At 62.8% G+C, this 15,134-nt stretch overlaps 2 protein-coding genes across 3 annotated transcripts in view; both read left to right on the forward strand.

The window, feature by feature from the left end:
- Positions 1-1,928: 1,928 nt before the first annotated feature.
- Positions 1,929-10,408, forward strand: ABCG4 (ATP binding cassette subfamily G member 4). 2 transcript variants are annotated; one of them, XM_027903504.1, is made up of 15 exons: positions 1,929-2,311; positions 3,784-4,021; positions 6,134-6,251; positions 6,329-6,461; positions 6,697-6,747; positions 6,894-7,039; positions 7,308-7,431; positions 7,667-7,781; positions 7,950-8,089; positions 8,201-8,299; positions 8,424-8,592; positions 9,128-9,228; positions 9,370-9,528; positions 9,648-9,766; positions 9,852-10,408. In XM_027903504.1, exons 2-15 carry the CDS (start codon positions 3,793-3,795, stop codon positions 10,075-10,077), a joined length of 1,929 nt encoding a protein of 642 aa, XP_027759305.1. In that variant the 5' UTR covers positions 1,929-2,311; positions 3,784-3,792; the 3' UTR covers positions 10,078-10,408. The 2 variants fall into 2 exon arrangements, with proteins under 2 accessions (XP_027759305.1, XP_027759306.1); XM_027903505.1 differs by lacking the exon at positions 1,929-2,311 and adding an exon at positions 2,404-2,517.
- A 4,565-nt stretch (positions 10,409-14,973) lies between these two features.
- The window catches only part of NLRX1 (NLR family member X1), a 6,552-nt gene continuing 6,391 nt past the window's right edge, over positions 14,974-15,134 (forward strand). Inside the window, exon 1 of the mRNA XM_027903497.1 lies at positions 14,974-14,987. Coding sequence (XP_027759298.1) covers positions 14,974-14,987 — 14 coding nt within the window. The remainder of the gene's footprint in view (positions 14,988-15,134) is intronic.

The raw sequence follows: 15,134 nt of genomic DNA on the forward strand, positions 1-15,134 counted from the left end.
GATGCTCACATCTCCTTCTAGGGGGAAGGCAGCACGTGTGCCTGTGGCTGTTCCAGGAGTGTCTGTCCCATCAGTGCTGCAGGCTGTGATTTCTCCTTGTGCCAGGGATTCCCTGCACACAGGCCAGGGCTAGATCAGCTAGATCTAGCCACCAGAGCTGGAGTGGGGGATCTGCAGAGCAGCCTGGCCAGGGCTGCAGCACCCCTTGCTGAGGAATCAAGTGGGTCAAAACTGCCCTGGGAGCACTGGGGCCAGCACAGATAACTGGGAGGAGAGGTTTCACCTCCCAGCTGCAAAGTCTTTCCCATGGGCAGCTCCACACACTGACTGCAGGGCTCCTTCCAGGGGGTCTCTGGTCCTGCCCTGAGAGCCCCTTTCCCCAGGGGCCACCAAGAGACACTTGGTTCCAGCCAGGAACAGCCTTGTGCTCCCTGGGGATTGCCCTGACTCCTCAGGAAGCAGCAATGGAAAAGCCAGAGCTGTCATTCCCCCAGGGAAGGAGGAGGTGGTCTGGAGCACATGTGATGGCATTGCTGGGGGAGCTGGAGGACCAGCAGCACCGCCACGGGTAATTAAAAATATATTTACAGGAAACCACACGGGTTTTCCCATCATGCACAGGGGTTCTGCTGCCTGCTCTGTCCCTGGAGCCCTGAACATCCATGACAGAACCAGGACAGGCCCCCCCTGCCACTGACACTGTCCTGAAAGTGTGTGAGCCACCATGGGGGCACAGTCAAAGCCACTGTAGGAAGGTCCTAGCTGGAGAGCAGATGGATGCTGAGTGTGCCCATGGCACTGCCCACCAAGCCTGGCTTGGCACTGGACTCCATCCCTGCTTCCTTCCACCTTGAAATGACTCCACAGCAGGATGCTGCAGCAGTTTCTGCTGCATGGCCACCAGCCTGGGCTCGGGATCTCCCAGCCCTGACTGCTGCTGCTGAGCAGGAAGGGGTTTAGCATCAAGGGGGTCCCTCCCAGACCTGCCTTGTGCCCACCTGCAGGGAAGCAGGGCTGTTTGGCACTGCACAGAGGGGGCATGGGCTGTGACCTGCTAATGGTGAGTAGCCTGGGGGTGGCAGGCAGAGTGAACTGGGTGAGTACCACATGCCTTTTGCTCCAGGTGGAGCTTGGCTCCATGGCTACCTCCTCCTGCCCTCCCCTGGCCCAGCCCCTGGGCTGCTCTGCCCCATGGCCTCCCCTGGCCTGACTGTGCTCTGCCAGGGGGCCAAACCCCTGCCCCGAGCTCTGTCCCAGCCCAAGGCTGGCTGTGGGAGGGGGGAAGCTCTCCTTGGCTCAACAGATGGTTTTTTAATTAATACTCCTGTTAGTGCCACTCATTTCCACATGTCTTTCGTGCTTAAGTGCTGTGGTGGGTGAGAGGTGTGAGTAACAGTGAGGATGGAGCCAGGCACGGTGGAGGTGCAGGGGGATGGCAGATCCTGCAGGATGAGCTGCACAGGGGAGGGTGTGCTGGGGGCAAAGCCCAGAGGACCCAACCCTATATCACGGCCCTTTATGGTGGAGTTTTTACCCCACCAGCCCTGGCTCTGGGTGCCTGGGGTGGGTTTCCCAGGCAATGCTCTGGGTGGCAGCCCTGGTTTCACCCAGGGGTGGCTGCACGGGGGTCAGTGCAGGGCTGAGCAGGGGCAGGAGTGGGTTTAGGGGGTTTGGGGCTCATTCAGGGGGTTTTGAGCTGAGGTGGCAGTGGAGGAAACTGCGGTGGGGTGTGTCCCAGATGCGAACGGGAGCAGGGGGGTGCAGAGGCAGGGCTGGCAAAGCCCAGGCATGTGCGCCGGGGATGTTTAGGGCCTGCCGGCAGGCAGGGAGAGGAAATAGGGTCGGTCCCTTTAAGAGGATTTTTTCGCTGCTTGGCAGCGCTGCCCGCCCGGGCAGCCCATCCATCCATCCATCCATCCATCCATCCTGCCGCCCATCCCGCTCCCCGCCCGGCAACACCGGGGACGGGGCTGGCGGAGAGAGGCACCCCCGAGCAGCGGGGGCTGCTGGCCACTGCGGGGCCGCTGCTAGCCACTGCGGGGGTGCAGCTAGCCACTGCGGGGCCGGGGCGACCCCCTGCCCGCCCCGCCCGCCCCGCCCCGCGGAGGATGGGGAGGAGACCCCGGCCGGGGACCCCGGGCAGCGCCCAGCGCGGCTGTCGCTGCTGAGAACCGCCCGCCGAGCCGAAGCGAGCCCCCCACCCAGCCCGGCTGGGCCCCCCGGACATCGCCCCTTTGTCTGCGGAGGAGGAGAAGGCGAGGCGGGGGCGCTGCGGGAGCGGAGTCGCCGCGCCCGTACCCGCACCCTCCAGGTGAGGCTGCGGGAGAGCCGGGACCCCTCCCCAGGCAGGGGGGGGCAGGGGATGGAGGGGACCGGCGGGGAGCGGGGATGGAGGGAAGGAAGAGCATCCTCGGCAAAGCCTTCCCGTCCCCACCCCGCGCCTCGGGGCTGGGCTAAGCCGCGCAGAGCCGCTTGCGGGCTTTAGCACTCCGTGAACGCCCAGCCGGAGGAGTCAAGGTGAGCCCGAGGGCGCTCCGTGCCCGCTGCCCCCCCTGAACCCCGCCATCCCGCACCCCGCGGATGCTGGGAACCCTCACCCCTCCTGCCCAGCTCTCCCTCCCCGGGGCTGGGCTGGTTCCCTCCAGCCCTGGAAAGGCTCTGCCCGCAGCGGGGGCTGGGCTGGCGGGGCTCTCCCGCAGCTCCCGACCATCCCGCTGCCCCTCGCAGCTGCAGCCGCAGCGAGGCACTGCCCGCAGCCCCGGCTGGATGTAGGTTAGCGAGGCGGGGGGACCCCAGCCTGGGAGGCGAGGGAGGCGCTGGGCACAGCCCAGGCTCCTTTTCCTGCTGCTGCAGGGATCCCCGACCCCCTCCCAGGCTCTGAAACCCCCAGGTTAGTGCGTTCCCCACCCTGCCTGGCTCAGCATCCCCCCAGCACCGCAGAACCCCGAAGCCAAGCGCAGACACGAGGGGCTGGGCTGTGCTGCAGCCGGCTGAGGGAGGACTGCAGGCAGGAGAATTTCGGGCAGGTGTGGGGATCAGCGTCATGGCCCCAGTGAAGTGCTGGCCTGGTCTCTCAGGCTGTGTTGGAAAGAGCCAGGGAGGTGAAATGATGAGCTGAAGGAGGCAGAGAAGGTCTGGCACCAGTAGGGCCCCCTCCCTCTTGTATTAAGACCATCGCATCAAGCCCCTGAGGACCCTGGGCTGCTGTGTATTGTATCCAGGACTGCTCTGCTCCAGGAGCCTGGGTGAGGCACGGCAGGCTTTGTCCAAGAAAACAGCTGGAACAGTCAGCTCGCTTAGGATTTCATCTCTGTGTTCCCCCAGGCCAGGTCAGGCCAAGCCAGGCAGGGGCAGTTCCTGGTGAGCTCTTGGTGACATCGAGGCGTAGGGCAGAACATCGGCTCTCCCACCTCCTGTGCTGTGACAGACAGGACTGGGGCAGGGAGCCCAGCAGCCCCGGGGCTGGCAGAGCTGAGCACGCTGCCAGCTCTGCTGCCAGAGCCGGACCAGCCGCAGGAGGTGCATCAATTATTGACTGTGGAGCTGATCAGCTGCTCCTTGAGAGCCCCTCAGTGCGGAGGCTCAGCCGCCCTTTCCGGGTCCATCCTCCCAGCCAGATGTGGGTGCTGGACCCAGTTGGGCAGCGCATCCCAGGGCAGGGGGGGGGCGGTGAGGCCTGGAGCCAGCAGGGAAGGGTGAGAGAGGACTTGCTGTGGGCTGGTCCCTGCAGTCCCTGAGAGAGGCTGAGCCCGCTGCGAGCCGATCCCCGTGCGCTTCCCACAGAGCAGCAGGATGGCGGAGAAGGGCATGGATCCCGCCTGCGTCTCCATCGCTCTGGAGGACACGGTGTGCCACGCCAGCCCCCCGGACGCCCCGCTCCTCACCACCCACTTGAAGAAGGTGGAGAACCACATCACGGAGGCCCAGAGGTTCTCCCACCTCCCGAAGCGCTCGGCCGTCAACATCGAGTTCATCGACCTGTCCTACTCCGTGCGGGAAGGATCCTGGTGGAGGAAGAGAGGTGGGAGCTGGCGGGTGGGGAAGGGCAGGGCAGGGGCTCCTCGCTGCTGTTGTGCATGCCATGATCTCACCCCGCTCTGTCCGAGTGCCAGGGGTTGTTTGCAGCCCTGCCGTGTCTGGCTGTTGGCGCTGGGTGCCCGTGGTGGGAGGGAAGGCTCCTCGTCCCACAGCAGTTGCTGTGCAGTGCAGGAGGAAAGCACAGCGCATTCCAGGGAAACCTCTGGCAGGGGCTGCGTGGGGAGAGAGGTGGGGCAGAGATCCCGGGTCAGCCAGGGTGGATGGGTTCCCCCAGCACTGCTGTTTGGGGTGTCGTGGCTGTGTGGGATGTGCTGGCAGTGGGGGACCCTGGGGGTGCCCCAGCTCAGAGCCTGGCAAGGAGAACGTGTGGTTTGCAGGGGATTTCCTCTCCAGTGGCTCCCCGTGCAGCTGAGGCCACAGTTCCCTTTGCTGTGTGTGACTCTGGCCGAGAGCTCAGGGAGGGGAGAGGGGAGGCAGATGGTGGCTGGTGGGTGGTAGTCTGCTTTAATTAGCGCTCTCAGTTAATGGGATGCCAATCAGGCAGCCCGATAAGATGGAGGGGGAGCTGATCTCCAGAAGCTGAAGGCAGGCAGGGATGAGCGAGGGCCGAGGTCACAGGGCTGCCCAGGGACGTGCCCTGCCAGCCAGGAGCGCTGGGTGGACCCCCAGCCAGGCTGTGCAGCTCGGGAAACTGAGGCACTGAGAGATGTGGGGACCAGCCCTAACATCCCACAGGATGCTGCCCGCCTGTTTATTTGGGATGCTGAGGACACATCCCTGGGATGAGCTGTGGCACAACCATGGGTTGGCCAGGGCAGATTGTGCTGTAGCACCTGGGGAGGGGACCGGCTGCTTGCCTTGCAAGGAGGGAGGGGGGAAAAGCTCGGGAAGCTGAACCCCATGGGAGATGCCGAGGGGTACGGGGGTCCCCAGTGGGAGGGCTGCTCTTCTCGGCCAGGCCAGGCAGAGCCGGAGGAACCGGCGGGAGGGGGGCTGGCGGTGCCTTTGCAGCCCCCAGCTCCGGCTGCCCCGCTGTGCTGAGGAAGGAGGTTACTGGCAGTCAATGAACGCGAGTAACCGCTGCGCAAGCTGCAGTGGCGCCGACGTGAGCAGCATGCGCGGTGCGGGGCCGTGCGTGGTGCCCGGGGGGGCTGCCAGGCACGCTGGGCCCTGCTGCCACCCTGCACAGCCCCCTGCCCTCCCCTCGCTGCCCCTCTGCCAGCAGGACCCGCTGCCGCGGGCAGGGTGCCAGCTCCAAGGGGTGCGGAGGAGGAACTGGGGACGCTGGTGCTGGGTGCCCTGCCCAACACCCCCTATCCTGGGGAGGGACGAGCCAGAGGGGCTCCCCACAGCCTGGTGGGCCCGTGATGGGAGATGGATTTATTGCCCTTGTCCCACACCACCTGCCCCCGTGGGGCACAGAGGGGACCCATTTCCACTGGGGAGATGCTCAAGCTCGGTCCGTGGTCCCAACACCCTGTATCCCATTGCTCTCCTGGCCAGGGCTGCGTTTTGGGGGCAGCTCCTGAGAGCCTGAGGCTGTGCTTGTTCCCTGCTCCCGACACATCATGTTCCTTCTGCCAGAAAATGCTAATCAGCCGCGTTTAAAGCGGAGATAATTCCAGGTCTGATTAGCAGTGGCTGCTGCCGGGCGGCACAGCGTGAATGCCAATGAAGGCAAGAGCCGGCCTTCCAGTGGGATTGGGGCTTCTGCCTGCCCCCTTCCTCTCCTCTGGCCCCAGGGATTGGCATCTGAAGACATGCCCAGGACTGATGTCACAGCCTGGTAATCTTCCTTAGCAGCTCTGTGACCTGACCCAAGGATTTCCCTGGTCTTTGCTGCGATCCAGGTCATGAGCTTCTTCAGTGATGGAAATCAGTGGGATCAGCCAAGGACCAGGGTCAGGGATCATGCTGGGGGTGATCCTGCTGCGGCCATAGCCCTGGGAAGGCTGATGGAATCAGGCCCCAGGCACATGCACCCCCTGGCACGGCACATGGAAACCATGAGGTCCCCCAGGTGCTGGGATGGCATCGCATTCCCTGTAGCCCTGCTGCCCCGTAAATCCACCCCGCTGCTGCTCTCTCCCTCCAGGGTACAAGACTCTCCTAAAATGCCTGTCGGGGAAGTTCTGCCAGCGGGAGCTCATCGGGATCATGGGCCCCTCGGGTGCCGGGAAGTCCACCCTCATGAACATCCTGGCTGGCTACAGGTGATGCCGGGGAGGGCTGGGGGAGCAGGGCTGGGGGGTCCCACGCTGCATTCCCTCTCACACCCCTTTCCCTGCAGGCAGACCGGCATGAAGGGGCAGATCCTGGTGAACGGGCGGCCACGGGACCTGCGCACCTTCCGCAAGATGTCCTGCTACATCATGCAGGACGACATGCTGCTGCCACACCTCACCGTGCTCGAGGCCATGATGGTGAGCCAGGACAGGCAGCAGCCTGCTGGGCTCTGGGGGCACCTCTGAGCTGTGTCCTCGGGCTCTGAGCCCATCAGGCGTTTCCCAGGGCTCTCTGGGATGCGGGAACAGAATCCTGCTGTTCTCGCTGCCTTCGCCCCGAGGTGCTCCTGGCTGGGCAGGGCTGGGACCACAGTGCTGCTGAGCTTGTTCCCTGCATGACAGTTGTGTCTCCCTGCCCCTCTTCTCCCTGCAGGTCTCTGCTAACCTGAAGCTGAGCGAGAAGCAGGAGGTGAAGAAGGAGCTGGTAAGTGCAGAGGAGGGTGAGCCCAGACCCCCTCCCCGCTCCCCAGGGTGGAAACAGCAGGTCCCTGAGGGGCTCCCAGCTAAGGGAGGTGGCAGGGATGGGATGAAAGTCCATGAAAGCCTCATTCACCATGGGCTGTCTCACAGGTGAATGAGATTCTGACAGCCCTGGGGCTGCTGGAGTGCTCGTACACCCGCACCATCTCCCTGTCGGGGGGGCAGCGCAAGCGCCTGGCCATCGCCCTGGAGCTGGTCAACAACCCCCCCGTCATGTTCTTTGATGAGCCCACGAGGTGAGGACATGGGGACTGGGGCTCCCCAGCACTGCCCAGCTGGGCTCCCCCTGCCAGGGGCACCGGCGTGGCCAGTACCCTCTGAGGGTGGGGTGGGATGTGCCCAGGGGCTCCAGAAGGGCTGGGGCTGATGCTCCTCTCCATTGATCTGCAAGGAGGGTGCCCACAAGCAGGGGCATCTTTAGCACGTACTTCTCCTCCTCTCAACTCTGCCCTTCTCTCTCTCTCTCTCTTCTTCCCTCTCTGCCCCCTTCCTGCGTGGCCACAGCGGCCTGGACAGTGCCTCCTGCTTCCAGGTGGTGTCCCTGATGCGGTCCCTGGCTCAGGGTGGGCGCACCATCATCTGCACCATCCACCAGCCCAGCGCCAAGCTCTTTGAGATGTTCGACAAGGTTTGGGCTGGGATGGGGCACAGGGATCTTCAGAGGGTCCCTCTGGCCCTAAGGCCCAGGAAAGATGCCATGGGAAGGGGTGGGGGGAGCTGCAGGCATTTGGCCTGGGGTTTGTGTAGCACAGGGGGGTCTGGCAAGGGCGCCCCGTGGCACCCCAGGGCAGGGAGGTGGGTGGGAGCAGGCGGCAGTGCCCCGGCTGCTCTTCACCTGCCACATTCCCGGCTTCCTCTTGCAGCTGTACATCCTGAGCCAGGGCCAGTGCATCTTCAAAGGCGTCGTGACCAACCTCATCCCCTACCTGAAGGGTCTCGGCCTCCACTGCCCCACATACCACAACCCTGCTGACTTCAGTGAGTGTCCCTGCCCCAGCTGGGGCTGCTGAGAGGGGCAAGGGCCAAACTGTTGCCCGCTGTTCCTCCAGGGGAGATGCCTGTGCCCTTCCCATCAGGTGCTGGCTGGGGAAGCGGTGGCAAGGGCTGGCTCAGCACCTCTCAGGGGTCCTGTCTCCCCCTCCACAGTTATCGAGGTGGCCTCAGGAGAGTACGGGGACCTCAACCCCGTCCTGTTCCGCGCCGTCCAGAATGGCATGTGCACCATGGCTGAGAAGAAGAGCAGCCCTGACAAGGCAGATTCATCGTGCCCAGCCCACTGTGGGACGGTGAGTGGGGTCAGAGGAGCCTCCTGCAGGGGCCCACCCAGGGTGCTGTCCTAGCAGGGACCCTGGGTTGTCAACCTGACCCACATCCCTGACTCGCCCATGGCCTTGCAGGACGTGGATCACATCGAGAGCCACACGTTTGCCACCAGCACTTCAACCCAGTTCTGCATCCTCTTCAAGAGAACCTTCATCTGCATCCTGAGGGACACGGTGAGGGCAGAGGGGGCTGTGACAGGGCTTGGGGGATGGGATCTGTTGGTCACCCGGGGCTGGCAGAGGCGGGGATTTAAATGGGGGGCTGGAGGGGGCTCAGCCTGTGCCCTCCCTGCTGCAGGTGCTGACCCACCTGAGGTTCATGTCCCACATCTGCATCGGGGTCCTCATCGGGCTGCTCTACCTGCACATCGGCAACGACGCGGGCAAGGTCTTCAACAACACTGGCTTCCTCTTCTTCTCCATGCTCTTCCTCATGTTTGCTGCCCTGATGCCCACCATCCTCACCTGTAAGTAGCCCCTGCCCCACAACACCCAGCCCTGCTCCCAGCCCTTGGGGTGCTCCAGCTGAGTGCTGGACAGCCTGGGGGACAGCCAGACGACTTGGACAAGAGGAGGGGGGAAAAAGACAGGAGGGGAGGGGGGAAATATCAAACAAAGAGGAGGGGAGGAAAGTTCTGCTCGTATGCATTGCAGTTTTGCCCCCTGTTTGGCTGTGATGTACTTCTGGGTTCAAAGCAGAATGATGGATTTTTTTTTTTTCCCTCTGATAAACTGTCTGAAAAGCTGCATTTTCAGCCACTTCAACTCTCTTTCACTTCCTCAAAAAGTTTGCCTAAAAGCCCCCAGCCAAGCTGACCTTTCCAAGAGGACAGTCCCCAAATCAGTGTCTGATTTTTTATTATTTTTTTCCCCTGATGAAGATTTGGGCAGAGGCAGGAGGTTACCTGGAGCTCTGTGCTGGGGCAGCATCACCCCTGCCTGCACCAGGACGGGTGGGAGTGGGGGGACACTGCTGGCTGCTAACTCCTTGTTCCCACACAGTCCCCCAGGAGATGACTGTGTTCCTGAGAGAGCACTTGAACTACTGGTACAGCCTCAAAGCCTATTACCTGGCAAAGACCATGGCAGATGTGCCCTTCCAGGTGAGGCTTCGGCTGGACTCGATCACAACTCTTGCCGCTCGCCCAGTGCCCCAGGGTGGGCTTTGCGGGGTCCCCCAGGAAGGGTGTGTGGGGTGAGGGTAGCCGTGGGTCCAGCAGGGTGTTCTCTGTGCCCCTGTGCAGGTGATCTGCCCCATTGCCTACTGCAGCATCGTGTACTGGATGACGGGCCAGCCCCCCGAGGCCACGCGCTTCCTGCTCTTCTCCGCCCTGGCCACCGCCACCGCCCTGGTGGCCCAGTCCCTGGGGCTCCTCATCGGAGCTGCTTCCACCTCCCTGCAGGTCAGACGGGGCTTTGCCTGTCCCAAGGAGAACTTGGAAGGGGTTCCATGACAATTTGGGGGTGGAGGGGAGTGGTTCACCCATGGATGAGGATGTGACACCCAGTGTATGCTCCCCAGGTGGCCACCTTTGTGGGGCCCGTCACTGCCATCCCCGTCCTGCTCTTCTCGGGCTTCTTTGTCAGCTTCAAGACCATCCCCACCTACCTGCAGTGGAGCTCCTACGTCTCCTATGTCAGGTGGGACCCCAAGCTCTGGCCAGAGCTCCCTGTCCTGGGCTCCTGTGGGGCCGGGGGTGACTCTGCTGGGTGTGCTCTGCCCTAGGTACGGCTTCGAGGGCGTCATCCTCACCATCTACGCCATGGAGCGCGAGGACCTGGAGTGCCTCGAGGACTTCTGCCCTTTCCAAAAGCCCATCAAGATCCTGCAGGAGCTGGACGTGGAGGAGGCCAAGCTCTACCTGGACTTCCTCATCCTGGGCATCTTCTTCGTCATCCTGCGGCTCCTGGCTTACCTGGTCCTCAGGTACAAAGTCAAGTCAGAGAGATAAAGGGCCCCCACGGCCATTCCCGGGCCTGGCCTGCTGTGAGGGACCTCCTGCAGATGGACACGGTGCTTCTGGCAGGCCACAGACCGTGGCGGAGGCACCAGTGGGTGCCAGCCAGGCCTGGCTCAGTCGAGAAGGGTTTTGAGACGTCTCGGAACTGTTTTAACCTTTCCACACGCACTCTTCATTGCAAAACGTTTTGTACAGCCCTGGCACGTGCCACCCTCTCCCTCTCCCGGGACTGCTGAGCCCCACGGAGGAGGTTGGGTCCCCTCTTGTCAGCCCTGGGACACGGGGGACGCTCGTGGGGAGGTGGCTGCGTGCCCAGCAAGGCAGGGGAAGCAGCAGCAGCCCGGGGCTGGAGCTGGGAGGAGACAGCAGCTCATGGCCCTGCTCCTCGTCCTGGCTGGCACCACGTGAGTCAGTGCTGAGAAGAGCCCAAAGATGCAATAGGCCAAGTTGCACAAGGCTTTAGTGTTTCCTGTTGCTGCATCTCCTTCTTCTTTCAGCACAAATCTTCCCTTTTTTTTTTTTCTTTTTTTAAAAAATTTTTCCTTCTTTCTTTTTTTTTTTTTTTTCCCCACGAGCCCCACTGCACCCCAGAGGGGAAAGGGAGCCAGCAGGCAGAGAAGGACTTGGGGCTCTGTCTCAGACTTCTGCTCTTGGTGCCATCCTCAGAGATGGGATCTTCAAACCCGGGGATATGGCAGGGTCTGTGGGAGTAGGACAGTAATCTCAGACCTTAGGAAGTCTCATTTTCAGTCCCTGTTGTCTTTGGGGTCTGAGACAAAGAGGGTCTGACCCAAATCAACCAACGTGGAGAGAAGTGACTGGTCTCTTCAAGTGCTTGCATGGAGCAAGGAGGATTTAGGTTCCCACACCCTGCCAGTGCCAGCAGGTTGGAAAGCAGGGCTGGGCTTGGCTATGCTGTCACTGGAGCCTCCACTGCAGGAGAAGAGCTGGCCCTGAGCCCTTCCCTTGCAACCTCTCTCCTCCCAGCACGACTGTGGCTGCCTCAGCAGGACAGGGCAGAAGAGCCTCGCTCAGCGCTGGCTGTGCAAGGAGGGGATGGCAGGGACACCCAGCCTTGTCACAGTGCCAGCCTCCCTCCCAGGGTGACACTGTGCAGAAGGGAGTCCCAGCAGTGGGGGACTCAACTGGAAACCAGGTGAGCTCTCAGAGCGGTTTGTTTTCAGTGGGTGTGACCTGGACACTGGGAAGGGCTCTGCACCTTGTGACTGGGATCAGGAGAACGTCCCTCTTGGCAAGTGTCTCCTCCAAGGTCGCCTGGCTCTGCACACACCCTGCAGAGGGAAGGCAGCTCGGGGGCACCCTGCTGGCTCTCCAAAGGAACTGAGCTGAGCCCGGAGCTGGTGGGACATGCTGCTGTGCTGGGAACACCACACGCTGCTTCGCTGCCCAGCACAGGCTTCCTGTGTGCTGGCACTGGTGTCACTGGGCTGCACTGGCCACCCAGGCACATGGGAACCCCCTGGGTTTCAGATGGGGAAGGCAGCTCTGCCCCACCCTGGCACGCTGGTTCAAGGGCAGCCTGGGAGATGCTGCTGCTGGCACTCTGAGCAGCCAGGGATTGCAAGGGCAAGTGCCAGACCTCAGCAAAGTCCTGCAGGCTCATCTTTGATTTCACTGGCTCGTGTTCGGGACTGCACAGCAAGGTCTGGCTGGCCTGGCACAGGTGCTGGGCACTCAGCAGAGCTGAGTGTGCCTGCAGAGGTGGCTGCGAGGGATGTTTGGCCACAGGGCTGTCCTGCACAGAGGGTCTGGAAGCAGGACATACCCTGCTGCCCTTTCCATGCTGGGTATTGGGGTCTTCCACAGGGGCTGTTGTCTGACTTATCGCTATCCCTCACAAAATTCCCCTCCGGGAATTCCTCCTGGATCCTCCTTCACTGCCAGCCCCGTGCCATGCTCTGCACAGAGCTGTGCCAGCTGGGGGGCTGCAGTCTCCCGGGCATAACCACGGCCCCAGGGGCACAGTGGAGTGGGGAATGGTCCCTGTGTCTGCTCTGTCACGAAGTGGATAGATGGTCAGGGAGCCAGGGGGATGGTGGAGCTGTGGGCTGTCACCCTTCTCCACCTCCCTGTCCGTGGAGCTGATGGGACTGATGCCCTGCTTCTGTCCTGCTCCCTGGCGCTTGGGTCCTGCTTCCTGCACACTGGAGGCACTGCCGTCCCCAGCACTGTGTCCTGCTGCTTCCTGCTCCCAGAGGGTACCACCTGGACACCCCTGTGCCATCACTGCTGCTCCCAGGAGGACCAGGACAAGATGGGCTAGTGATGGAGTGGAGCTGCCAGCAGGCACCCGTGACTGCCACTGCCCATGTCCCTCTTGTCCAGGGATGCTCAACACAAGGCTTTGGGACAGGCTGGCTGAGCTCAGAAGAAAACTGCTGGGGCAGACAGCTCCTCAGGTGGCTGCTGGGACCAGCCTGTCCGGGATGGGGTAGCTGGAGCATCCCCAGGATGTGCAGGAGAGCTCAGCACAGCCTGGGCCTCCTGCACGGGTGAGTCACGGTGTCCCAGCCCAGCAGGTACACGGCCACTGTGGGTCAGAGGGCCAGGACAAGCCCTGGAGCTGGAGCATGGCTGTGTCCTCGGGCTGGGCAAGGGCACTGGGAAGTGGGGGTGATGGGGCAGGCACCCCTCATCCCCAGGGCAGCAGGAGGCTCGTAGAGCTGTTGATATGCAGGGGCTGTGATGAGCGAGGGATCTGGGCATTCTCAGTGCTGCCTGAGGAGGGAAATGAGTGAACTGAGCCATGGTCCCTTCCCTCCCTGCAAGGACAATCCCAGAGGTGGTGGAAGGCACGGGGAAATGCAGAGGGAAGAAGCAAAGTTTGCACTGAGCCCCCAGGCTGGCGTGGCTGGGCCGAGCACCCGGGGTTTATTGCCCCTCTGCTGCCCGGGTGGTCCCTCCCTGCAGGAGCAGGGCAAGGGGGGTTATCTCTGCCCTGGCATGGCAGAGGGCCAGGGTACAGCCATCCTGCTCAGGGGGGCCCTCGGTGGAGCAGTAAGGATGCACTTTATCAGAGCAGGGAAGCAGCGCCGTGGGTGCTCCAGGCGGCAGGAATCCCACGGGAGAACACGTCCGGATAATCACGAGGAGTGTGATGGAGGAGAGCAGGCTTCTCCCCCCACACCTCCTCTCCTCTGCTGCTCCTGCCTTCCCTTGTGATGCACTTTGAGTGGACGAGGATGGGGTTCAAGTTGTGGCTCCAGCTCCCAAAAACTGCTTCAGCCCCTTCAGCCCCCAGGCACAGTTGCACCGGGTTCTGCCTCTCAGGGGTGCAGGGAATGCAGGCAGGGCAGGCAGGGGGATGCCACTCACCTCCATGCATGGCCAGCCCACCTTTGTCACACGCACAAGAATAGCAAATGCATCATCACCCGCCTGGGGCTTGCTGGAGGGGAGACTGGGCTAGAACAGGGAGGAGATGGGGCTTCTCCCAGGGTTTCACCCCTCTCCCAAATCAGGCAATAAAACAGTGTTTCCTTCTCACTGTGTGTGGACACCATTTGTCCTGTCCCTCTGCCACGGGCAGCCCTGGGATCTCTGAGTGTGTCCTTCCCCCCGTGGTTTTCCAGCCCTGGCCGTGTCCACCCGTGCAGGGGGGGCTGCACAGTGGGGTGCACGTGAGGTGCAGGGCTGGGGGGACCATGCAGAGAGGTGCAGCCATTGAACCCCACCTTTCCACATGACCACAGGTGTGAGCTGCGCTTCCCCTGGGACAGTTTGCCAAAATAGGAGGCAGGTAACAACCTCCAAGGCTGAGGGAGGGTATCTCTGTCGTGATAGCTGGTCTGGGTGGCGTTTGCCTGGGTCCTTCTGCCTCGCTGGCAGGAGGCTGAGAAGCAGCACCAGGGCACTGCTGCCCACAGCTGCAGCCTGGCAGGAACCAGGCAGGGTGGAGGGGAGGCCCTGGACCCTCCAGGCTGGGCTGCACACGCAGGTAAGTGCCCCGCAGGGACGGGGTGCCAGGTCCCAGCTCGCTGCTGGCGCTCACGGGCGCCCAGAGGGTCCCAGGAGCTGTTGGGGCAGGAGGAGACGCTGGGGTCGATGTCGGTGTTTCTGAGATGCCAGCTGTACTCGTTGGATTTCACACATCAATAAAACCTATATTTATAGTGTACTGCCTGCGTGTCTCACGCTCCTGAGCACCTCAAGGGGACACACGTGAGGGGAGGTGTGAGTGCCCAGGTACAGGGGGTGGGTGGGGGGCAGTGTCTGGGCATTTGGGGTATGAGCATTGTTGCCCAGGTGTGACCACTCAGTCCCAGCACCCCTGTGGCTGCTGGGGAGAGCCGGCACTTGCCAGGTCAGCACCCAGGGATTAGGCAGGGTGCGTGTGGCAGCATTGACACACCTGTCCCTCGCCTCGGCACCACCAAAGCTGATCTGCGAGCAGCGAGAAGGTAGGTAGAAATGTCTCTGCGTGTGTTACACAGCCGGGCAAGAGAAGGTTGCATTGTGGTCCAGCTTCCTCCTGCTCCTTTTCCTGGTGGGAATGCTGTTTCGTTCCCTGCTCCCTCTCCCTGTGAGAGGGCGGCAGCTGAGCGGGGATTTGCTCCGGAGCAGAACCCATCCTCGCAGGGCTGCAGTTGCACCGCCGGGACGCAGCTGGAGATGCAGAGCCGCCAGATGTGCGCGGAGGAAATGCCCAGCAGCGCATCTGGTTAAAAGCCAAACCTCCCCCTCCACACCGTGTGCGCCCGTGTTCGGGGTGCAGGCGCCTTCCCTCGCCGGCCGCCCTCCCGTCCTGCCCGGGCAGCTTGGCAGGCGCCCCGCGTGGGGCGGGACGGGGCAGGGATGGCGTTGCAGGAAGTCATTGCTGAGAAACAGCCGCCCCCGTAGCGGAGCCTCCCGCCCGCCGGGACGGGCATGGAGCGAGGCGGGTGAGCAGCACCGGGGCCGCGCTCCGTGAGCACGGGGAGCCGGGAGCCGGGCATCCTGCCGGAGCTGCGCCCGAGCTGGAGGTAACCCGGAGATGATTTCGAGCCCTGCTTGGCACCGGCTCCACCACTACCCCGAGCTCCGTGTCC

The sequence above is a fragment of the Empidonax traillii genome, unplaced genomic scaffold (genome assembly GCF_003031625.1).
Source record: "Empidonax traillii isolate 1590-97213 ecotype Southwest subspecies unplaced genomic scaffold, ASM303162v1 scaffold975:size500420, whole genome shotgun sequence".
In the NCBI taxonomy this organism is placed as follows: Eukaryota; Metazoa; Chordata; class Aves; order Passeriformes; family Tyrannidae; genus Empidonax; species Empidonax traillii.